Here is a 25,656-nt window from a genome sequence, read left to right as displayed (position 1 = left end):
AGGGTTAAACAGATATGGACGGTGCCAACACTGATCGTTTGTGATGCAGCAAGTTGTCAGCTATAGTGTACAGTTTACAGCTGCTGGATTGTCACCTGTATGGAGATGATATTCTCTTATATTTAAGGTCAGTGAAAAGTCATATTGGCTGTCATTAAGGGGTTAATGCATCTATATTTTTGCAAATCTTTGAAAAAAAAAATCTATAATTGTCTAATATGAATCTTCTAAAACATTACTACTGTCACAATCCATTTTTGGATCTGAGGCAGATCTGGCTTCTCACATTAAAACTTTTTTTTCCTTTCAGGCCATCAGGGGTTAATGTTAGTTTTTCCCCGTTGGCCTGCTGGTGTAATTGCATTGCTGCTGGGTCTGCTGATGTGGGTGGTGACCACTCCCACCATCCTTCAAAAGGTCACCTGGTGCATCAGCTGACTGTCGATGTTAGTTCATTCTAAAACAACCAAGCTGCAGGAAGGAGCTCTCTGGGTGCAGTGATGCTTTGCTGAGTTCGCTTGTCAGGTGCCTTATTCTGCTGTGTGGTGCTTTGCAGCAGAGGGAGCTGTGTTGCATTTTTTGCTTACCCTGTCCCTTTTGGTGTCTGTCCCTACCTTTTGTTGTATTAGTGCAGCGGTGGGACCAGTGCTCTCACCTGCCAGTTCCATACTTAGGGATAGGAGCAGGGCAAGTGAGGGATTAGGTATCCTTCTCAGCGACGGGGTGAAAGAACCCGTATAGGGACGCTAGTAACATCAGGGCACTTCCTCGGGGCCCACTGTTGTTAAAGTTTCCTTGGTGTTCCTTTGTATGTTGTACCGTCCATTAACCAACCTCCTGTGGGGTCGTGTCACACCGCTTCAGTCACATTGTGACAACTACCATTGGTTAGTCCAGTAAGGCTCTGTTCTCTCGTGCGTTATAGACCTGGGTTTCTGACACCCTCTGTGTTATTTTGTTTTTGACAATATAAATAGAACAATCCTGACAGTCCCTAATAAAGTCTATGAGGGAGATGAGACTTTAAATGGGGCCATATCTATTCAAAAATATGGAAGACATGATGTTAAGGTAAAGAAAATCTACATAAAAAAATAGTATTGTTTTAAGGCGTTGTCACATCAAAACAATTCTTGTCTCATTAGGGCACAGGGGCGACAAAAAGGAAAGTTGTACATCTCCGTGATCCAGAGCAGAAAGCAATTAAGTAACAGAAACCCCTAAAGCCTATGTTTCAAATAGATGACCATTCATTTCAATAGCTGACAAGTAATACTACATTTTACCCTAAAAATAACAAATGTCTTTTTTAGAGTTGACCACAATAATTCTTAATACCCTGGACCAGCTGCCAAATCAATAATCTATAGCCACTGGTCAGGAGTACTGCAAACCTCTTACTCTCTGCACCTCTTCCGATTAGTGGTCCCCACAACGTCATTACATTGCAGCGTAATGAATGTGTAACATCACAGGAGCCCACTGAAAAGAAAAGGCGAGGTGCAACGTGACTGATAAACCAGGGGCCTGCTATTTTTTTTTTTTGCTTAACTCTAGTTCTGTTTTGTAAAAGTAATACAATTTTCGTTTTTAGAATTTTCCTCTTATCTTCAAAATATGCACATATTTACCGTAACTTTCACATTTGTTTAATTTTTCAAAAATTCAGTAAATTATTTGAAAGTAAAATGTTTGTCGCTGACTTGAACAAAAGATGACGATTTTTGGCAGAGTGACATTTTTGAACCAGAGTGGTTAATGATTAGGTTTATGAAAGGTGTTTGGCAGTACAATGGTTTTCTTCCTCATCCTCATTGTCATCATCATCATCAGTATCACTGGGGTCTTCTTCATCTGTCTCTTCATCCGTCTCCTCATCTGAGTCTTCACTGTCCTCATCGTCACTACTTAGCTCTTGTTCTGCAATGTAATAAATACAATTGTAAATCATTGTACAACACACTAGGTCCAAAGCTGTCCAAACAAAAGCCACTCCTTTGTTATTTTATCTGTGTGCTTAGGGTCATTGTCTTGTCGGTAGGTGAACCTTCGGCCAAGTCTGAGGTCCAGAGCACTCTGGAAGAGGTTTTCATCCAGGATATCTCTGTATTTAGCTGCATTCATGTTTCCTTCAATTGCAACTAATCGTCCTGTCCCTGCAGCTGAAAAACACCCCATAGCATGATGCTGCCACCACCATGTTTCACTGTTGGGATTGTATTGGGCAGGTGATGAGCAGTGCCTGGTTTTCTCGACACATACCGCTTAGAAATTTTTGGTGATAATTCTATCTTCGTCTCATCAGACCAGAGAATCTTATTTCTTATAGTCTGGGAGTCCTTAATGTGTTTTTTAGCAAACTCTATGCGGCCTTTCATATGTCTGGCACTGAGGAGAGGCTTCCGCCAGGTCATTCAGCCATAAAGGCCAGACTTGTGGAGGGCTGCAGTTATAGCTGACTTTGTGGAACTTTCTCCCATCTCCCTACTGCATCTGTGGAGCTCAGCCACAGTGATCTTGGGGTTCTTCTTTACCTCTCTCACTAAGGCTCTTCTCCTACAATTGCTCAGTTTGGCTGGACGACCAGGTCTAGGAAGACTTCTGGTGGTCCCAAATTTATTTCATTTAAGGATTATGGAGGCCACTGTGCTCTTGGGAACCTTGAGTACTGCAGAAATTCTTTTTTAACCTTGGCCAGATCTGTGCCTTGCCATAATTCTGTCTCTGAGCTCCTTGGCCAGTTCCTTTGACTTCATGATTCTCATTTGGTCTGACATGCACTGTGAGCTGTGAGGTCTTATATACACAGGTGTGTGCCTTTACAAATCAAGTCCTATCAGTTTAATTAAACACAGCTGGACTCCAATGAAGGAGTAGAACCATCTCAAGGAGGATCACAAGGAAATGGACAGCATGAGACTTAAATATGAGAGTCTGAGCAAAGGGTCTGAATACTTATGACCATGTGATTTTTCAGTTGTTTTTTTTTTAATAAATTTTCAAAACTTTCTACATTTCTGTTTTTTTTCAGTCAAGATGGGGTGCAGAGTGTATATTAATGAGAAAAAAATGAACTTTTTTGAATTTACCAAATGGCTGCAATGAAAAAAAAGAGTGAAAAAATTTAAAGGGGTCTGAATACTTTCCGTACCCACTGTAGATCCACCTTACCTTTTCAGCAGGGCGAAAATAAGATAAACTCATACCAAACCTACAAGCTACTGGAGTTCTATTGTAGTTGTTCATGAAGGAGTCCTACATAACTTATGGTCGGTTGTGGCCAAAGGTTTTGAGACTTTGCTGTTTTAGTGTTTTTAGATGTTTCTAATCTGATGCTTCTATGGTTACTGAAGCATAATTATAAGCATTCTATGTGTTTTTAAACTTGTTTTTTTTTTTTTTACAAATACAACAGGTTTATGCAAAGGCTAAATATTCACAGAGCTGACCCTTATTTGTCAAGACTTCTGCCCTTCGCCATGGTAGCTGGATATCAGCTTCAAGGCACAATCATGACTGATGACAGTCCATTCTTGTCTATTCAGTACTTGGAATTTATTCACAAGCTCTGTATTTTCTTTTTGTCCACCCACTTTTTGATGACTGATTTAACTTTTGCCTTGTGACATGGTCTCCTTCATGCTGGAAAAGCATTGTTCATCACCAAATTGCTCCTGGATATTTGGGAGAAGTTGCTCTTGGAGGAGGTTTAGATCCCATTCCATGGATGAAGAGCATGAATGGTCTCAGGATGCTTTACTGATGGCTGTCACAGGACTCCTAGTAGCATTCACCTTTTCTTCTCCGGACTTCTTTGCTGCCCTTCTTAACACCAGGCAGCTTCCAACAGTCTTCACTTCCCTGTGTGTGCATGCAGATGCACTGACTTCTGCCTGCCACCATTCTTGAGCAAGCTCTGCACTAGTGTTGATTTGATCCCGTTGCAGAGTACTCTTTAGTAGACAGTACTGGCACTTTATGGACTTTCTATGGCGCCCTGAAGTGTGCGTCACAACAACTGAACCTCTCTCTTTGAAGTTCTTAACTACCTGATAAATGGTTGCGTTAGGGGCAATATTACAAGCAGGAATGTCCTTTGCCTGTAAAGCCAATTTTATGTAAAGCAATGATGACTGTACATGTTTCTTTAGAAGTAACCATGGGTAATAGAAGACAATTTTAAGCACAAAAGCCCCCGTTACACATAACGATGTCCCAGCGATCCCACCAACGATCCAACATGGATGGGATCGCTGGGACATCGTTAAGCTGATCGCTGGTGAGCTGTCACATAGACAACCCCTCCAGCGATCAGGACCGGCGTACACGCTGGTTTCTAATGTAAATATCGGGTATCCAGGAGCTGCGGCTCTTGGATACCCGATGTTTACCTTGGAAACCGGCGTACACGCTGGTTTCCAAGGTAAACATCGGATATCTAAGAGCCGCGTGGCTCCTGGATACCAGCTGTTTACCTTGGTAACCAGCATGTACGCCGGTTTCCAAGGTAAACAGCGGGTATCCAGGAGCCGCGGCTCCTGGATACCTGATGTTTACATTAGAAACCAGCGTCCAGCATCGCTGATCTCTCGCTGCCACACGCAGCGATGCGTGCTGGCCAGCGGGAGACCAGCGATTAAAAAATGGCCCAGGCCGATCGAGCACGATCAGTGATACCAGGCAGGGTGGGGGGCGGTCGCTGTTCTCCGTCACACACAGCGATCTCGCTGTGGCATCAAATAAATCAGCGATCTCGCTGTGTGTTACGGGGCCTTAAGCCCATTGGAAAGCAACCAGTCTGCTCTTATCACTTTGTCATGTTGAGTGAATTATATCAGCTGCCTTGTCCTTGTTAACACTTTCTCTTGAGCTAACAAGAAGATCACTGAAATGATGTAAGCATGTGATTTTGTGGCAGGCCTGAAATTCAGCAGAATTGGGATATTTGTGATGAATAATTTTCATGTCAAGAGATGGCTGTGCAATTAATCTGATCACTCTTTACACAATCTAGAGCGAATGCAAATTGCCTGTAAATGCTAATGCATCAAACTTTGTGAAACCAAAATCTGTGTCAGTCTCAAAACGTTTGGCCATGACTGTACACTTGTACCTTGTTACCAAAATGTATACTCTTAATGCATATCTGTCAGGTCTATTCTATCAAGGTGGACAGCAGTAGAGACATTAAGCTCAAGAGTATATTATTTTCTATGTCTTTGTCATTTTATGCATTGCCTCCAAGCATCATCCAGTGCCAACCAGCTGATGTATTACTTCTGCACCCTTACTTTATGATGGTCAAGGTAAGGGCACTGCAATAGGATAGAAATGCAAAGCAAAGAGATTATAAAGTAAAAGATTAAAACTATGTGTATTCTTTATCCTATAGCGATTATAAAGAAATTAGTAATTCTTACCAATTTTCAGCATTTCCTCAATAAGATGTGAAAACTGTGTTGCCTCTGGATTGTCGGGTTCATATAGAAGTACTAGAATATGGGAAGAAAAAATGTTTAATATAATATCAAAATGACTATAAATGTCAATAAAATGTTTTTTTATTCCAAAAAGTTTGAAGCTTTGTAGATATATCTGGTACTGGGACCCCAGAGGCAGACAAATCGCCCCATTACAGCACCCCAGGGTCCGTTCTATAGTTTTTCAAAAGTAAAAAATAGTGAACAGTATCTACCCGTCTGGATCTGGCCTTGAGCATTCTGATTCTTAAAAAGCCCAGACACACAAGTATTTTCAAACATATCAAGAGAAAATTGAAAGTGAAACTGAGCACTGATCCAGAGAGTTTTGATGCAGTTATATACACTTATTACGATTTCCTGTAAAGTGTAATTGCAGAATATTGTTTGCCAATTGACTTTTCCAGGCTCGGATATAAAAACAAAACAACGGCATATAATGTATTAAGTGATGGTATGTCTCCAGCATATTTCATCACTTTATGACTGGTGGGAGTCCAACCTCTGAGATCCCTACTACTGGACCGTCTAAGGTTTTGTTGCACAGTAGTGTCCTTACCACCCAGCTGCAGTTTCCTGCACAGATAGGTTGCGCTTAGTATCCAGAGAAAACATAGAAATGCTGCAGTGTTAAACTACAGCTGTAACCCCATCGATATAGCTGATTAATTGGGGATATCAGAGGTATATCTTAATATGCCATCACGCTATAAGATAAGAATACCCCATGATATATAAGATAACCTTTACAAAAATGTCCTACTGTAACATTGGCATTGGAAGTGCCCCCCTACAAGTGGTAGTAGTTCCTATAGCAATTCCATATGGATGCTGGAAAATAAAATTCTACAACACCATAATCCTGTCCATACGACCACCAGCAACATGTATGATCTTAAAGAGTAACTGTCATTTTCCTTTGTTTTCATAACTCAAAAGTGAAAACAGGAAAACTGTAATATATTTTATTAGAGAAATGTGCTACTTTTTCCTCCTTTATTGCTCATTGTCTAAATCCTCCATTGACAGATAAACTCTGTCTTTAGTGAATACAGATTTGCCCATTAATGAGATAGGAGAGGTCAGTTTGTGCTCATAAAGTTCTATGGAGAGGGGAGGAGTGAGAAGCTACTGTAGAGGCAGACACGACATTCTGCTGCAAGTTCTCCTGAAACAACAGTTACACTTCAAAGTGTAATTATCATGTCCGGAGAACTTGCAGCAGAATGTCTGTCTGCCTCTAGCTCCTCTCTCCATAAAATGTTAAAGACACCAACCATCGTCTCCTATCTCTGTTTTCTATGAATCAAGATTTTACCCATTACTCGAGATGAAAAAGTAGATTTCTCTAAGAAGATATATTACAAAGTTGCATATACTGTATGTACTAATCTTTAATGGACCACAGAGGCTTTCCCTATTAAAACAGAACGAATTCTAATCTTTATTTTATAATAATATTGACACTATTGGGTTATTATATATCATTGTAATACCCAAGGCAACAGTTTTGTTAAACCCTGCTTCAAACATGGCGTGCAATGGGAGAGATCACAGATACTCATCTGTGCAATATGAACAAATACATACTCATCTGACATAGCTTTTGTGCCACTTGGTAATCTTCACTCATTACGGCACCGATGAACTAAAAAAAGAATCAAAAAGAACATAGTAATCACATAGCAATAAAATACATACTGCTTGACATGCTTTAAGGCATGTCAAGCAGTATGTATTTTATGTTATATGTAACTTCTAATGACAAGGAAGAAAACATGGCTGAGAGGCATTGCGGAGGCGAGGCATGGGGGCTGCGAGGCATGGCGGCTCCTCCAATGGGGCATTTACCCTAGTAGATAATCAACCCATGTAAATATGACGATTATCACTAGATGATCAAAGCAAAATGCACTGGTGCATGACAGCACACCTTCAATGGTGCATTTTCGTCAGTAACTAATCAGCTCGTGTAAACACACCAGCGATCACATAATGAATGAGCAACATGCACAGTTCTAAGAGACAAAACCCAAAAAAGAAACAAAAACGATCACATACCCTACAGCAAGTAAATAGTAATAGTTAACACTATTTTGATTAAAAAAAGCATAAAAATCATCCCACCATGACAAGGTGTACCCATCGGGATAGTCCTAATCTGTCTCTAGTATTAAAACCTTACCATGTGTTACTCGACATCAATGTGAATAAGGGCAGAGCAGGATAGGACCCCAACTGAGACATCCACCCATGGGAAACCATACAGATAAAATACTTAGCGCAGAAAGGGAGGGCATGCCCCGTGTTTGTACAGAGTAGGAGAAATTACGGCAAAACCAAATATCTGAGCTGGACTGTAAGAGAGCACGGCAGGCAGGGAGCATGGCTGGCAGGGAGCACGGCAGGAAGGGAGCACGGCTGGCAGGGAGCACGGCTGGCAGGGAGCACGGCTGTAGTAAGAATTGCTGTTCAGGCTTGTAGAAATCACTATGGATAGCTGGACAGCCTCAGGTCGTCTCCACTGTAATCCTGGCCCCTAGTATCATCGTACTAATTATATCTATTGCTACAGTCCCACTGGGTCCATTACCAAGTGCACGCTTGTTAACCCAAAGCCATGTCACCTCTGCTAGAAGCTCTATAGGGGCACGGCCGGCATCATCGTCGCTCTCATCTTCCTCACTAGACTCCTCCAGACGTCCTTTGAAGTTGTCACTATGAATGGCCAGTGATTGAGGTCCTGTGGTTCCTTTTTCATCTACAGTAATAAAAAATCATACAAGGCAATATGATTAAATTACAGCAGATCTTATGGGGTGAGGACGGGTGATGCACAAATGACACATAGTTCAGGTGCAGAACATTCACTAGAAATAAGTGATGTGATCCTTCTAGCACTTCCAATGGCGTATACTGGTCTCAGTTTTTATCTATAGTTTATACTTTATCACATTGGCTGCTGCCCACTTATATCTCAGCAGCTGAGTTTATTCTGTCAGGGCTGCCTACTGATATATACATAACCAAATTAATCAATGAACAATGTTAGCGCCCTAGGGACTTTCCTTTAGCGTCTCAGTAAAGTCTTCAGCAGATAGTCGCTGATTGGGGGCAATAATGACGTCAGCGGTCAATGTGTTAATGTGCTATATTCACGTTGCAGATATTTTGCCATCTTCATTATGACAATTTTTTTTAAAGCATTTACACTGGGAAAACATGCACAAAAGATCGATGGATGTGAATTTATGTCCACATAGGTTGAATTATTTCAACTCCTGTGAACATGCCTCTCCCACTAAACGACACCACTTTAGGAAAAAAGAAAAATGACCTTTACTACCTAACAAAAATAACGTCACTAATATTTCATTTTTTTAGCACAATAAAAGTGCTGAAACATTCCCCCTCCCCCACACTCAACATTTCTGAATATCTTTACCGGTGTTTGCTGGTAGAGATAACGACGTCTTCTGCATTTTACCTTCGTCTGACATCTTCGTTTGCACAATGGTTGCAACACTGTAATCTGGAATATTACTGCTGCAAATAATCACAGGCAAGTATCGCCCCATTAGTACTTGGAGAATATGTGGGTCTAAGATTGCTTCATACTCCCAACAGCAAGTTACCTACTTCCTATTAAAGTGCACCTGCCACTATAAGATGTGGCCACCGCCTTTCAGGGCTTATCTGCATCATTCTATAATGCTGTAGATAATTGCCCGATCAGAACTGCAAGAGAAGAAAAATAAGTTTTATTATACTCACCCGGGGGCGGTCCAGTCCGATGGGTGTCACAGGTCCGGCGCCCCCCATCTGCTTGCTTCATCGCTCTCCGGAATCCCACTTCTGTGCAGTTGTACTAAATTGCCCTGTTGAGGGCAAAGCCAAGTACTGCAGTGCGCAGGCGTTGGACCTCTCTGATCTGTCCCGGCACCTGCGCCCTGCAGTACTTTGCTTTGGCCTCAACAGGGCAGATAAGTACGCCTGCGCAGGTGCGCGATGGCGGAGAGCGATGAAGCAAGCAGGAGGGCGGCATCGCAAGAAGATGGGAGGCACCGGACCTGGACCTGCGACACCCATGGGACCGAACCGCATCGGACAACCCCCCCCGGGTGAGTATAATAAAAGATGGATTTTTGGTTCTTACCGTAAAATCTCGTTCTTGGAGCCTTCATTGGGGGACACAGATTACCATGGGTGTATGCTGCAGCTGCTAGGAGGCTGACACTATGCAAAAAACAAGAAAATTGACTCCTCCCCGGCAGTATACACCCACCGACAGATACCAAGTACCTCAGTTGGTGAGAAAGCAGTAGGAGAAGCCACGGAACTATAACATATGTACCAACCCAACAAGGGACTCAAGGACCCAACACGGTACACCTTAAACAGGGAGGGTGCTGTGTCCCCCAATGAAGGCTCCAAGAAAGAGATTTTACGGTAAGAACCAAAAATCCATCTTTCTTTATCGCCTTATTGGGGGACACAGATTACCATGGGACGTTCCAAAGCAGTCCCAAGGGCGGGAACAGCAATAAGGAACGAAAGAACAGGAAGGGCTTAGGTCGGCCGATGCGCCACCGCCGCCTGCAGGACCTTCCTACCAACGACTGCATCAGACGAAGCCTGGGTATGAACCCTGTAGAACCTCGCGAACGTATGCAAGAACGACCAGGTCGCAGCCCTGCAAATTTGCAGAGCCGAAGCCTGGTGTCGAACGACCCACGAAGCTGCCACCGCCCGGGTGGAGTGAGTTCTCACTCCCGGAGGCGGCCGTTTTTCCTGAAGACGGTATGCTTCCAGAATAGTAGAACGAATCCAGCGAGCGATCGTGGATTTGGATGCCGGAAGCCCTTTCCGGTGACCAGAGATGACCAGCAATGAATCGGATTGACGAAGTGAAGCAGTCCTAGCGAGATAAACACGCAAGGCTCTAACAACGTCCAGTTTGTGGAGTGACTTCTCAAGAGGGTGAGAAGGAGCAGGACAAAATGATGGAAGAACGATATCTTCGTTGATGTGGAAGGAGGATACCACCTTTGGGAGAAAAGAAGGAACGGGCCTGAGGACGACTTTATCCTGATGGAGTACCAGCTAAGGAGAACGACATGACAGGGCCGCTAATTCAGAAACTCTTCTGATGGATGTTATGGCAATCAGAAAGGTTACCATCCATGAAAGAAAAGACAAAGGGATGTCCTGGATGGGCTCAAACGGCGCTTTTTTGGAGAGCGCTAAGAACGAGATTGAGATCCCACGGTTCTATCGGTGAATGATGAGGAGGGGCCACATGAGCGACTCCTTGGAGAAATGTCTTAACCTGCGGTAAAGAAGCGAGCTTCCTTTGAAAAAGGATAAACAAAACGGAAACCTGGCCCTTGAGGGTACTGAGAGACAGACTCGAATCTAAGCTAGACAGGAGAAACCCAGTATGGACGGAATGGAAAAGGACATTGGAAAGACACTTATCGTCGCACCAACGGAAAAAGGCCTTCCAATGCCTATGGTAGATGCGGGAAGAGGCTGGTTTCCTGGCTTTGACCATCGTCTGAATCATCTGGTTGGAAAAAACCTGATTCTCTTAAGGTTGCGGCCTCAACGGCCATGCCGTTAAATTCAGAGACCGAGAAGTCTCGTGGTAAAGGGGGCCTTGCGAGAGAAGATCCGGACGGTCTGGAAGCCTCCAGGGGACGTCCGCGAGCATGTTCACCAGTTCCGCATACCAAGGCCTTCTTGGCCAGTCTGGAGCCACAAGAAACACTGGCACGCCTTCCGATTTTATCTTCTTGACCACTCTTGGGATCAAGGCAAGAGGTGGAAACAGATAAGGGAGTTGGAACTGGGACCACGGAATTACTAGGGCGTCGCAAGCGACGGTTAGAGGGTCCCTGGACCTGGCTACGAAACGCGGAACCTTGTGGTTCATCCAAGATGCCATGAGGTCGACATCCGGATAACCCCAGCGCTGGCATATCTGATCGAAGACTGTGGAATGGAGAGACCATTCGCCTGACGCTAGGCTTTGGCGACTCAAAGTCGGCTGCCCAGTTTTCCACCCCTGGAATGTGAACAGCAGAGATTGCTGGAACGTACTGTTCTGCCCAGCGCAGTATCTTGGCCACTTCTGACATCACTTGGTTGCTGCGCGTGCCGCCATGATGGTTTATGTACTCCACAGCCATGGCGTTGTCCGACTGAATGGGGACCGGCTTGCCGACGAGAAGAGGTTGCCAGCGAAGAAGGGCCAGGAAGATTGCTCTGATTTCGAGAAGATTGATAGGGAGGAGAACTTCCTGTGGATTCCAGCGTCCTTGGGCCGTTCCCTGATGGAAAACCTCTCCCCAACCTAGAAGGCTGGCATCGGTGGTAATGACTTGCCACTGGAGCGGGAGGAAGGACCTCCCCTGGAGGACTGATGTAGGCCTTGCCCACCAAATCAGGGAATGCCTCACTCTGAGAGGGAGGAAAATGGGGCGGTCTAAAGACAACGTCGTCTTGTCCCAAGCTGAGAGGAGGGACAGCTGAAGGGGGCGAAGATGAAACTGTGCAAAAGGCACTGCCTCCATGGAAGCCACCATCTTCCCCAGAACTTTCATGCAGAGCCGAAGGGGAATGGGCTTCGGCCGTTTGAGAGCTCGAATCTCTTTGAACAGAGACGCAAATTTTTCCCTCGGAAGAAACACCCGGGCCAGATTCGTGTCGAATTCCATGCCTAGGAAGGTCAGACGGTGAGTGGGTCTGAGAATGGACTTTTCTTTGTTGACTAACCATCCGAGACGGCCGAGGGTATCCAGGGTTATGTGAAGACTCAGGAGACAGTCTTGACGGGACGAGCCTTTGAACAAGAGATCGTCCAGATAAGGGATGATGAGAATCCCCCTGGATCGAAGGATGGCCATGACCGTCACCATCACCTTCGTGAAAACACGGGGAGCAGAGGCTAGGCCGAAGGGAAGAGCCGTGAATTGATAGTGATTTCCCTGAATCGCAAACCGAAGATATTTCTGATGTTGCAAACAAACAGGGATGTGAAGATAAGCATCCCGTATGTCCACAGAGCAGAGGAATTCTCCGGGTTCCATTGAGGCTATCACTGATCGAAGAGACTCCATTTTGAAGTGGAGAATCTTCACATGGCGATTGAGCAACTTGAGGTCCAGGATTGGTCGAAGGGTCCCGTCTTTTTTCAGGACTACGAAAAAATTTGAGTAGAACCCTGAAAACCGTTCGTCTGAGGGAACGGGGACAATCACTCCGGCGGAAAGAAGGGAGGAGACGGCTTGAAAGAAACCTGGAACGTGGGACCGCTGTCTTGGGGGTCGAGACAGGAAAAAACGTCTGTTTGGCTGGGAAGCAAATTCGATCTTGTATCCGGATGCGATGATTTCCCTGACCCAAGCATCTTCGACAACAGACAGCCAAGCGTCCGCGAAAAAGGAAAGTCTGCCTCCCACCCTGGAAAAAACTTCCAGGTGGGGGTGACCCATCACTTGGAGGAGAACCTTGCTGGGTAGATTTTTCTGTGGACGAGAAGGCAGGAAAGGGCCTAAACGGCCGGAAACCCTTTCTGTTAAAAAAGCGTTTTGGCCGAGACTGAGGGAGAGAAGTGCTCTTACCACCAGTGGCATCCAAAATTATTTGATCTAGCTTGGCTCCAAAGAGCCGAGAACCAAGGAAAGGCAGATTGGTACGCGACTTTTTAGAGGTGGTATCTGCATTCCATGACTTTAGCCAAAGGACTCGGCGTACGGCTATTATGTTGCTGTTAGCCCTTGCTACGCACCCAGCCGCATCCAAAGAGGCGGCTAAGAGGTATTTACCCGCATGATTAATTTGATCTGCTAGATCTGCCAGCTCGTCCTGGAGAGCTGCCGCTAAGATGCCTCTGCGAAGAGTTTTTGCCCAAGCTGAAATGACTTTTGCCACCCAGGAGGAAGCGAAAATAGGACAGAGAGAGGCGCCGGATGCCTCAAAAATAGACTTAGCCAGAGATTATATCTGCCTGCCTGTTGGATCCTTAAGCGATGCCCCGTCCGGAAGGGATAGAACCGTCTTAGAGGCTATACCAGAGACGGGAGGATCCACCTCGGGGGCTTTGGTCCATTTTGTGAGAAGATCTACATCAAAGTGATACAGGACATCTAAGTACCTGCGGCCTGAAAAGCGTTGTTCAGGGTGCTCCCAATGTTTGGTTAGAGTAGTATCGAATTCCTTGTGGTTTGGAAGGGTTCGGGATGGAGGCCTCGCTCATTGGAGGAGGTTCGTCCTGCTTAATTTCCAAGGTTTGGAAGATGGCAGAAAGAAGACTATCGACCATATTCCGCATTTTAGATATATTATCTGCTTCTGAACTAGATCCCGATTGGGGATCGTCAGACCTAGGGCCGTCCTCTGAAGACGGAGAAGGACACCTGGGAGAAGCCGACGGGCCTAGCGAACTGGAAGACGAGCCAGACAGCTAGAAATCCTACTCGGCCTGTCCCTCTGAAGGTCGCGGTCAGGTGCGGATGACTCACCCTGAGAGGCGGTCGGTGCACAGGTGGCTGTAGATAGCTGAGGCTAACGTTCTAGGACCTGGACCAGGGACTGAGAGACTTTAGTCAGATCGAAGACCGACTGGGACATTGCAACGGCCCACTCTGGGAGAGGGGAAGTGCCCTCATCCCGGGAATCGGTGTGCTCCTGAGAGGCCGACATAGCTGAAGGTCTGCAGGACAGGCAGAGGGGAGACGACTGACCTGACGCCCACTTCCTTTTACAGAGTGCACAAGCGTAGTGGATAACGGTGGGCTTGAAAGATAGCGCCGTTGAAGGGTTAAACATAGGTATGTTGAGCACAATGGCTGCACTAAAGGCTGCACTAAATAGTAGGGCTGCAGAGGAGAGACAATTTTTCCATTAAGCGCCGAGCCTACCGAAGTTCTGACGAGCTGGACCCTGACGTGTCCCCCAAGCAGCGCAGGAAGCCAGTGAAATTGCAGAAGGAAGCTGGCTGTGATCTCAGTGGGCGGTACGTGGCGTCGTGGCGACTAGGCAATGGCAGAGGAGGGGCGCGGTAAAAATGGAGATTGACATCCTTAAAAAGAAAGTAGCGCTGTGATTGGTGTGAAATGGGCGTGAGAAAAAAGCGCGCCCAGAGTGGAAAATCACGCCCAGAGAAAAGGGAGCGCGCTCAGAACAGGGAGGAGGGAGCGCGCTGAAAGTGAAAGTGAAACCATGTCTCCCTCCCCGCCGAGCTCTTATACTGATGCCCGCGGCGCCGATAATAAAAGGTGAGCCTGCGTTGAACCGCTGCTTACAAGGACCCCCCTGTGTCCTAGTAGACCTTGTGTGCCTCTTTCCCTGATCCTAGTATAACCGGAGCGCGGCTGCGATGTGAGGCACGCGGCTGCAGTGGGGGAGTAGAGGCGGGAAATTCAAAGTTTGAAACCACCGCTTGTGAAAACATACGGGGCTAAAGGGATCGTTCGGATCTTACTTGACGTCCCTGAAGAGGATGACCGCAGGGGCATGTATAGCAGACAGGCCGCTGGGAGAGGTCCTCTTACCCATGTCACGTAGAAGACGGCGTCCTTTTGTTGGGAGCAATGGCGACTACCGTCTTCCTCTCAGCCCTGTCCTGGGATAGGGATGAGGAGTTGTTTTGGCAAGGACCGGCCACCTGTCGTCCGCCCATAGCACCGAATGGTGATATGGAAAAAGTCCTGCCTGCGGTACTGAGAGTTGCGATGTGGGCGACACCACACTGCTCGCTCAGCCGCATGATATGGGAAAGCAGAGTGAACATTTACCCCCTGTTTCCCGATGTAGAATCTGGAAAATAAATGGGAAAAGATTAATACACACACACAAAACCTAAAAGAAAATGGTTAGATGCGGATCTGGGGAGATCCCGGTCCGCCTCCTACAGACACTAAGCACAAACTGAGGTACTTGGTATCTGTCGGTGGGTGTATACTGCCGGGGAGGAGTCAATTTTCTTGTTTTTTGCATAGTGTCAGCCTCCTAGCAGCAGCAGCATACACCCATGGTAATCTGTCCCCCAATAAGGCGATAAAGAAATGTATTTTTCTTCTCTTGCAGGTCGGACCGGGGGCTCATCTACAGTTGTATAGAATGCTGTAGATAAGCCCTGAAAGGCAGTGGCCGCATCTCATAGCGGCCAAACCAGGTGACAGGTGCACTTTAAATACTAAAGGTGTAAGTGAGGTGTAATAAATGTTTGTTTTTAAAACTATCCAAAAAAATAGGAATGTGCAGAAATTTACACCAAATTCCTCAACAGTAATGCACCCATGGAGTGGGGTGACTATGGCACACTCAAAAGTCTGATGGCTGTGACTCTTTCCCGTATACCTGTGAGCAGAGGGCTTTACAGTACACAGAGGGATTTGTCTTGTAGGGATATAACTTTTTCTCCCGGCTGATCCTTGTCTTCCAGTTGCGCTGCCAGGTCTACGGAAAAATACAGCTTAGTTTAGTAATAAATGAAACGGCATTTACCGTAAATGGAAACTACACCTATTGGCCCCCATAACACAATTATGTGGCAACGATGGGCTTCAACGGTAGCCTTCTTGGTACTCTGGACTGAGTTTCAACGGAGACCAAGATTTTTACTATATAATGTGGTATTCTGTCGTATAAGAGATTGGACAATTATAAATAAAAAAAAAAAAAAAAATTAATAGAAAAATTTTAGTCACCCCATGTGTCATCTACTACAAACTAAAAGTAAAATAAAAACATTATTTGGTATCTCCGTGTCCGTTAAAGTCTAGTGTATCAAAATATAATAATAGTTAACCAATATGATAAAAGCCGTAATGAGAAAAAAAAGAATTGCGGTTCTTCAATCAACACTCCTCCGTAAAAAAATGTAATAAAAAAAACATATCAAACTGTACTCAAGGTTCGTATCAAAACAACGGTTAGCCTGTTACAGAGCTCTCAAAATGGTGATACAAACCCCAATTTTTTTCTTTTTATTTTACAAACTTCTGAATCTTTTTCCCTCACTTAAATAAATAAATAAAAAAAATATGCAAGTTTGGTATCACCTAAATTGTATGGAGAATCATGTCTCAGAGTCATTTTTACCATAGAGTGAACGCCGTAAAAAACAAAATCCATACCCGATTTGCATTTTTTTTTTTTTTTTTTACAATTTCACCAGAATTTTACGCTAGATTAAAAGATTAAATGTTAAAGTGAATGGTGTTACTCAAACCTACATCTCTTCCTGCATAAAACAAGCCCTTACAAGACTAAGTAGAGGAAAAAATTAAAAAGTTATGGCTCTGGGAAGAAGGTGAGAATAAAATGAAAAACAAAAAAAGTGTCTGGCATTTAAAGGGACTCTGTCACCAAGTTTTTCCTATGTAATTTGAGAGCAGCATGATGTAGGGGTTTAAACCTTGATTCCAGCAATGTATCACTTACTGGGTTGCTTGCTGTCATTTTGATACAATCACGGTTTCTGAGCTGCAGATCTAGCAGACCTCGGAATGCTGAGCTCAGTATAACCCCGCCCACACCACTGATTGGCAGCTTTCTGTGTACACTGCATATTGACAGAAAGCTGCCAATCAGTGGTGGAGGCGGGGTTACACAGAACAGCAGGACTAGAAGGCATAAGGCAGCCAGTCCTGTAGTGATAATCTACTGCTGATAAATCACTAATTTTAAAGGAATAGCCTAGTAAGTGACACATCGCTGGAATCAGGGTTACAGCCACAACGTCATGTTGTTCTCAAATTATATAGCAAAAACATCATTACTGTTTCCCTAAGAGATGTTAAAGTATCTTCTGCTAACATTGTGGTAATTCATAAGGTAACCCTACTAGAGAATAGTAATTTAACCAATAGCTTCCCCAGTTTATTTCGGGTAGACCTCAAGTCATTCATGACGTATTTTTAATTTCACAGCTGCATGCATTTTAGGTGTATGACCATTATTGGTTGTTCTGTTACAGAAGTAAATGAGAACCGTGTAATTCTGAACGCAGTGGCACAAGGTCATACACTGGCACGGTTAATCCTCTGCTACAGTTAATAACTGAGGGAATGTCACTAATAATCTGCTGGAGAGAGGAGAAATCAATTTTTCCATGCATTGTGTCCCACATGGGATTTGCACCATTGATCAGGAAATGAAGATGAATTAGGGAGCGGCGCAATCTGCAAACATGTAAATGTTACAGAAACGTCTGGTATCTCTTCATTGTTCCCTACACCTAGCCAGATGGCCATGGCAGCAATGATCATCAGAGATATGATTGTTATGTCTCTCCTGCTATAAAAATTAGTTCTAATTGATGAATTCACTCAATCTGATGGAACAAATATCAGATTTTCTTAATCCTTAGTTCTCCTGAATCATTTTCATACTAAAAGTTTTGAAATGCTTGAACTAATTTGCAGGGTATTTAGCATAAAATACAATTTTTGTATTTTTATATATTTTTTGCTTTCACATTTCCCCCTTTAGTGCTGTTTCAAAGAATCAGTCTCCTTCCCCCTCTGGCAGCTGCTGCTGATATAGTCCTTAAGGTCTTTTTTTGTAGCTGTATAGGTGCCGTTCTTGTGCCCGACAAGCAGGGCAGATGGCTACTTCAATTGGCTGCTCCAGGGTAAACAGATGATCACTATGCACAGAACTGTTGGGAGAGTGATAGACTGAGCATGTGTGACCAGCAGCAGATCATTAGGCGGACATGCGCATTGGTGTACACACTGAACACCAGATCGTCCCATATTTTGTAAGTTTCGTAACTCTTTATGGAACACAGTTTTTTTTTAGGGATCTATACAATAAATATGATCATTTTATAGTGGAACAAACCCTTTTGAGAGGTTTTCAGACCTCAAAAAGTGATGATATATCATCACATTATGACATGAGAAATCCCCACTAGCCATAGACAAATTACAGAAAAGGACAAGAAAGCAAAACTTAAAAGATTGGAATTTATTTCTTTAAGGTCTCCATGGAGCATTGACAAAAATGCTGCCAGAAGTCACAGGACGCTTGTACTCTTTAGGGCTCGTACAGAGGACGTATAACTCGGACAAGTGCTATCTGTCCATGTTATCCTATGGGGCAGTGCACACATAAGACAGAATCAGTCCAAGGAAAAAAAAAATATCGCAGCATGCCTCTGAAAATCAGATGGCGTGCGGCGATTCAACTTCGGGTCCTTGGACTGTACTTGGATGACATCTGAGTGTTGTCGAAATTTTCACAGACAGACATTGTAGAGAAGGTAGAGAATTTTCTTTCCCCTCTCAACCTCTGAGATAAATCAGTTCACACCCTGACCAGTCTAATTAGCAGAATTAGGCCGATTTTCTTAGATGAGGAGAAAACGGTCCTTGGTTTTAGTGATTAGTGTGATAAGCTTGACAGGTTTCATTGATATTTAAGAAGTATAATTCATGATACTTTATATTAAATATTAGGAAATTTAAAACAGTAGATATGTAAGCTACGGTACCTTGATGCTGGATCACAAGGATGAATAATCATTTCCTCTGTAAAAAGTAAATTAAGAATATATTACAACACTGCTCATAAAATAAAAAGAAATCAATCCACGAACACCACGCCTGGCTGGAGGCTTCTGTATCAGTAACACGATTACCTTTGGGTCCGAGCACTTGTAGTTTCCCATTCTGTAAGTTTTCAGGTCGCTACAAAAAAAGAACAAATGTTATAAAAACACTGTAAACACAGAACACGTTGCATATAACAGATTATTATTATTTATTTATATAGCACCACTGATTCCACATCGTCATCTCATTACATACATTATATAGGGAATTTTTCTTTTATACAAGTACTAGTAGAATACCCTCGGCTTCGCTCGCGGAAAATATGTTAAATTGTTGGTTATGGTAGCTAAAGTAACATTTTCAGTGTCACCCTGAATTTGACATTTTCAGAGTGCTACAGTAACTTTTTTTTCCCACTTTAAATTTTTATTATTTTGGCATTTTACTAATTTGTTGTAACATTGATGTGAACAACAACTTTTTTTTTTTAAAATTTCAACATTTTTATTGATTTTACATATTCAATACATATTATGTAGTATACTCTTTGGCGCCGTCGCTATAATCCGACCCTGTCAGTCACAACTGTTGTTTTCCCTTCAGTACTTTTACTTTCACATTTCCCCATTATATGTATAGGGCCTAACTTCAGGGGCCCCGATCTCATGACGGGGGGGGACACTAGTGAGATTTAACGTGTGCAGTATTCTGCTCCTGTGGGTGGAGAAGGGGGTGTGCCAAATTTCACCTAAATCGGGCGAGAACTGTGGATTTGTATTAAGCGGGCTACTACAGATTTCACATTTCCCCATTATATGTATAGGGCCTTACTTCGGGGGCCCCAATCTCATGGGTTTGACGCTAGCGAGCTGTAACCTGCACAGTATTCTGCTCCTGTGTGTGGAGAGGGAGTGTGCCAAATTTCACCTAAATCGGGCGAGAACTGTGGATTTGTATAGAGTGGGCTACTACAGATTTCACATTTCCCAATTATATGTATAGAGCCTAACTTCGGGGACCTCAATCTCATGACGGGGGGACGCTAGCAGGATTTAACGTGTGCAGTATTCTGCTCCTGTGGGTGGAGAGGGCGTGTGCCAAATTTTACCCAAATCGGGGGAGAACTGAGGATCTGTATAGAGCGGGCTACTACAGATTTCACATTTCCCCATTTTAAGTATAGGGCCTAACTTTGGGGGCCCCGATCTTATGACGGGGTGACGCTAGCGAGATGTAACGTGTGCAGTATTCTGCTCCTGTGGGTGGTTAGGGGGCGTGCCAAATTTCACCCAAATCGGGCGAGAACTGTTGATTTTGAGTTTTATATATATAGATTAGTTTTCAGGGTCAAATATATAGTTGCATATTGGTAGAAACCTTCCAGAAACGTAACAATGTCACATGATCACCGGGAGAGCCATTGCCGACACCGCTGGAACGGCAAGGACACAGCTGGAACGGCAAGGACACCGCTGGAACGGCACCGGCGGGGAGTATAAGTGTTATTATTTTACTGGGGAGAAACATAGTAATTTAGAAGAGGTTATCAGAGTAGTAAACAACTCCTTTAACTCAGGCTTTTGTGATGGAATTTTTTTAAAAATTTAATTTGGCAATGTTTTTTTTCTCCATATCATAATTTTTATTGAAAATAAATAGAAATCTAGCACATTTCACCCTGGATGCTGGGACTTTTTTATACACCTACTTTCTGTAGTTTCATGAAATCTACAAGTAGCAGCAATAAACGGACTAACACTATCTCTAACAATCATATGTTTTGGTTTGTTTTTTGCATACTTGAGATTGAGAAAGATGTCGCTGCAGCGTTGAAACGCCTAGTGGTTGATAAACATTTTCACAGAAAATTGCAGCAAGAGACTTCTTTTCCGGCAGCCCAGCCGATTATAAACGTGATTTTTATCCTAGATTGGAAAGCTTCCATCTGGTGGATTGTCCCCGAGCCGCGAGGCAGCGGCAGCTGGTTATCTGAACCTGTAACCCAACCACCCCAGGTCAGTCAACCCTATTGTATAACCTGTCTCCTATATTAACCACTTCATCACGGCGAGATTTGGGCGTTTTTTTCTCCCCTTCTTCCAAGAGCCATAACTTTGTTTTATGTTTCCATTAATACGGCTGTGTGACAGCTTGATTTTTGCAGGAGGAGTTGAAAGTGCAATTCCACAATTATTTTTTGGGTTTTTTATTTACCATCATCATTATATGATAAAACTCACCTGGTAATATAATTCCCCAGATCAGTACTAGTATACAAATACCAAATATGCATAGTTTATTTTTTTATTTAAGTGGTGAAAAAAAAATTGAGAAATTCCTATGATTAAACGTTTTTGCATTTGTCGCCATTTTCCAAGACGCACAGCGTTTCTAATTTTTCGTGATCTGGGGCTGGGTGAGGGCTTATTTTTTGCACCCTAAGCGGATGTTTTTATTGACAGCAACATTTAACTGGTTAACATGTCAGATCCACCTGCGGCTGTTAGAAGCACTAGATGGCTGATTAAATCAACCATCAAGTGCAGGGTGAGCGCTCAGCACCGGAGCCCGCATCAAAGGCACGGACATGGCCGATGATGCATGTATACTTCATTAACTATTATGCGCTTCTCCCTTAACAGTTATTGTTTCTCAATCTTTTACACTGAAGCATCTGATGAGGGTGTGCAAAGGTGTGAAGGGAGGGGGAGCTTTGACATCACCTATCCTGACTGGTGGGTTCTGTATGATCAGCTGTGTATAGAGGTGTTATCTGCCCTTCCAATAGAACACTATACCTTTAACTTTAGGGTACCGTTACACTTAGCGATGCACCAGCGATCCCGACCACGATACGACCTGGTCAGGATCGCTGGTGCATCGCTAAGTGGTCGCTAGTGAGCTACCAAACAGGCAGATCTCACCAGCGACATAGCAGTGGTCGCTACTTACCTGTCAGACGAGACGATCCTGACGTCCTCCCGCCTGCGTCCACGCGTCGCTCATCGCCACAGCAGGAAGTGGCCGACGAGAAATGGACCAGGCCGATCTCGCGCAATCAGCGGGGGAGCCGGTCGGAGGTAAGTACCGCACATAGCGATATCGCTAGCAATATCGCTGCTGCGTCACAAAACTAGTGATGTTATAGCGATATCGCTTAGTGTAACAGGCCCTTTAGAATGGGATTTGGAGCTTTGAATTAAGAAAATACAACTCAGGCTCCTTTAAAGATATAATACTAAAACTAGTGGACCTCAAAGACAGTCTTTTAATTGACTATAGTATGTACATATTTATCGTTAACTGCCTCAATATAACATTTTTAATGGCTCAGAAAATGACATATTTAAAGGGAACCTGTCACGTCCTCCAACTACCCATCCTGGCAGCCAAGATGAAATGGGCTAACCTACCATACAGGATGAGTCCATATAGCGTGTGTTTGGTGGGCGAGCCCATACAGGGTGTGTTTGGTGGGTGAGCCCATACCGGGTGTGTTTGGTGGTTGAGCTCATACAGGGTGTGTGTGGTGGGTGAGCCCATACCGGGTGTGTTTGGTGGTTGAGCTCATACAGGGTGTGTGTGGTGGGTGAGCCCATGAAGTGTGTGTTTGGTTGGTGGGCGAACCCATACAGGGTGTGTTTGGTGGACGAGCCCATACAGGGTGTGTTTGGTGGGCGAGCCCATACAGGGTGTGTTTGGTGGGCGAGCCCACACAGGGTGTGTTTGGTGGGCGAGCCCACACAGGGTGTGTTTGGTGGGCGAGCCCACACAGGGTGTGTTTGGTGGGCGAGCCCACACAGGGTGTGTTTGGTGGGCGAGCCCACACAGGGTGTGTTTGGTGGGCGAGCCCATACAGGGTGTGTTTGGTGGGCGAGCCCATCCCGGGTGTGTTTGGTGGTTGAGCTCATACAGGGTGTGTGTGGTGGGTGAGCCCATGAAGGGTGTGTTTGGTGGGCGAGCCCATAGAAGGTGTGCTTGTTTGGTGGGCGAGCCCATACAGGGTGTGTTTGGTGGGCGAGCCCATACAGGGTGTGTTTGGTGGGCGAGCCCACACAGGGTGTGTTTGGTGGGCGAGCCCACACACAGGGTGTGTTTGGTGGGCGAGCCCACACACAGGGTGTGTTTGGTGGGCGAGCCCACACACAGGGTGTGTTTGGTGGGCGAGCCCACACACAGGGTGTGTTTGGTGGGCGAGCCCACACACAGGGTGTGTTTGGTGGACGAGCCCACACACAGGGTGTGTTTGGTGGACGAGCCCACAGGGTGTGTTTGGTGGACGAGCCCACACACAGGGTGTGTTTGGTGGACGAGCCCACACACAGGGTGTGTTTGGTGGACGAGCCCACACACAGGGTGTGTTTGGTGGACGAGCCCACACACAGGGTGTGTTTGGTGGACGAGCCCACACACAGGGTGTGTTTGGTGGACGAGCCCACACACAGGGTGTGTTTGGTGGACGAGCGCACACACAGGGTGTGTTTGGTGGACGAGCCCACACAGGGTGTGTTTGGTGGGCGAGCCCACACAGGGTGTGTTTGGTGGGCGAGCCCACACAGGGTGTGTTTGGTGGACGAGCCCACACAGGGTGTGTTTGGTGGACGAGCCCACACAGGGTGTGTTTGGTGGGCGAGCCCACACAGGGTGTGTTTGGTGGGCGAGCCCATACAGGGTGTGTTTGGTGGGCGAGCCCATCCCGGGTGTGTTTGGTGGTTGAGCTCATACAGGGTGTGTGTGGTGGGTGAGTTCATGAAGGGTGTGTTTGGTGGGCGAGCCCATAGAAGGTGTGCTTGGTTGGTGGGCGAGCCCATAGAAGGTGTGCTTGGTTGGTGGGCGAACCCATACAGGGTGTGTTTGGTGGGCGAGCCCATACAGGGTGTGTTTGGTGGGCGAGCCCACACAGGGTGTGTTTGGTGGGCGAGCCCACACACAGGGTGTGTTTGGTGGACGAGCCCACACAGGGTGTGTTTGGTGGACGAGCCCACACAGGGTGTGTTTGGTGGACGAGCCCACACAGGGTGTGTTTGGTGGACGAGCCCACACAGGGTGTGTTTGGTGGACGAGCCCACACAGGGTGTGTTTGGTGGGCGAGCCCATCCCGGGTGTGTTTGGTGGTTGAGCTCATACAGGGTGTGTGTGGTGGGTGAGTTCATGAAGGGTGTGTTTGGTGGGCGAGCCCATAGAAGATGTGCTTGGTTGGTGGGCGAACCCATACAGGGTGTGTTTGGTGGGCGAGCCCATACAGGGTGTGTTTGGTGGGCGAGCCCATAGAAGGTGTGCTTGTTTGGTGGGCGAGCCCATACAGGGTGTGTTTGGTGGGCGAGCCCATACAGGGTGTGTTTGGTGGGCGAGCCCACACAGGGTGTGTTTGGTGGGCGAGCCCACACAGGGTGTGTTTGGTGGACGAGCCCACACACAGGGTGTGTTTGGTGGACGAGCCCACACACAGGGTGTGTTTGGTGGACGAGCCCACACAGGGTGTGTTTGGTGGGCGAGCCCACACAGGGTGTGTTTGGTGGGCGAGCCCACACAGGGTGTGTTTGGTGGGCGAGCCCACACAGGGTGTGTTTGGTGGACGAGCCCACACAGGGTGTGTTTGGTGGACGAGCCCACACAGGGTGTGTTTGGTGGACGAGCCCACACAGGGTGTGTTTGGTGGACGAGCCCACACACAGGGTGTGTTTGGTGGACGAGCCCACACACAGGGTGTGTTTGGTGGACGAGCCCACACACAGGGTGTGTTTGGTGGACGAGCCCACACACAGGGTGTGTTTGGTGGACGAGCCCACACAGGGTGTGTTTGGTGGGCGAGCCCACACAGGGTGTGTTTGGTGGACGAGCCCACACAGGGTGTGTTTGGTGGGCGAGCCCACACAGGGTGTGTTTGGTGGACGAGCCCACACAGGGTGTGTTTGGTGGACGAGCCCACACAGGGTGTGTTTGGTGGACGAGCCCACACAGGGTGTGTTTGGTGGACGAGCCCACACACAGGGTGTGTTTGGTGGACGAGCCCACACACAGGGTGTGTTTGGTGGACGAGCCCACACACAGGGTGTGTTTGGTGGACGAGCCCACACAGGGTGTGTTTGGTGGGCGAGCCCACACAGGGTGTGTTTGGTGGGCGAGCCCACACACAGGGTGTGTTTGGTGGACGAGCCCACACAGGGTGTGTTTGGTGGGCGAGCCCACACAGGGTGTGTTTGGTGGGCGAGCCCACACAGGGTGTGTTTGGTGGACGAGCCCACACAGGGTGTGTTTGGTGGACGAGCCCACACAGGGTGTGTTTGGTGGACGAGCCCACACAGGGTGTGTTTGGTGGGCGAGCCCACACAGGGTGTGTTTGGTGGGCGAGCCCATCCCGGGTGTGTTTGGTGGTTGAGCTCATACAGGGTGTGTGTGGTGGGTGAGTTCATGAAGGGTGTGTTTGGTGGGCGAGCCCATAGAAGATGTGCTTGGTTGGTGGGCGAACCCATACAGGGTGTGTTTGGTGGGCGAGCCCATACAGGGTGTGTTTGGTGGGCGAGCCCATACAGGGTGTGTTTGGTGGGCGAGCCCACACAGGGTGTGTTTGGAGGGCGAGCCCACACAGGGTGTGTTTGGTGGGCGAG

The 25,656-nt window shown here is 46.1% G+C and overlaps 1 protein-coding gene across 5 annotated transcripts in view; it reads right to left on the bottom strand.

Annotated features, from left to right (window-relative positions):
* Nucleotides 1-1,626: 1,626 nt before the first annotated feature.
* The window catches only part of ERICH2 (glutamate rich 2), a 35,629-nt gene continuing 11,599 nt past the window's right edge, over nucleotides 1,627-25,656 (bottom strand). For 4 of the 5 annotated variants that reach the window (XM_073545843.1, XM_073545846.1, XM_073545845.1 and 1 more), the window contains 8 exons: nucleotides 19,135-19,183; nucleotides 18,988-19,024; nucleotides 15,846-15,944; nucleotides 8,926-9,026; nucleotides 8,108-8,241; nucleotides 7,071-7,128; nucleotides 5,421-5,492; nucleotides 1,627-1,920 (listed from right to left, as the gene is read on the bottom strand). In XM_073545843.1, coding sequence (XP_073401944.1) covers nucleotides 1,769-1,920; nucleotides 5,421-5,492; nucleotides 7,071-7,128; nucleotides 8,108-8,241; nucleotides 8,926-9,026; nucleotides 15,846-15,944; nucleotides 18,988-19,024; nucleotides 19,135-19,183 — 702 coding nt within the window. In that variant the 3' untranslated portion in view covers nucleotides 1,627-1,768. The remainder of the gene's footprint in view (nucleotides 1,921-5,420; nucleotides 5,493-7,070; nucleotides 7,129-8,107; nucleotides 8,242-8,925; nucleotides 9,027-15,845; nucleotides 15,945-18,987; nucleotides 19,025-19,134; nucleotides 19,184-25,656) is intronic. The other variant, XM_073545844.1, reaches the window with a different exon arrangement.

The sequence above is a fragment of the Dendrobates tinctorius genome, unplaced genomic scaffold, assembly GCF_039654945.1.
Source record: "Dendrobates tinctorius isolate UK_male_01 unplaced genomic scaffold, ASM3965494v1 ptg000143l, whole genome shotgun sequence".
Taxonomy (NCBI): domain Eukaryota; kingdom Metazoa; phylum Chordata; class Amphibia; order Anura; family Dendrobatidae; genus Dendrobates; species Dendrobates tinctorius.
Note: the sequence above shows the minus strand (reverse complement) of the source record. Positions and strands in the feature narration are given on the sequence as shown.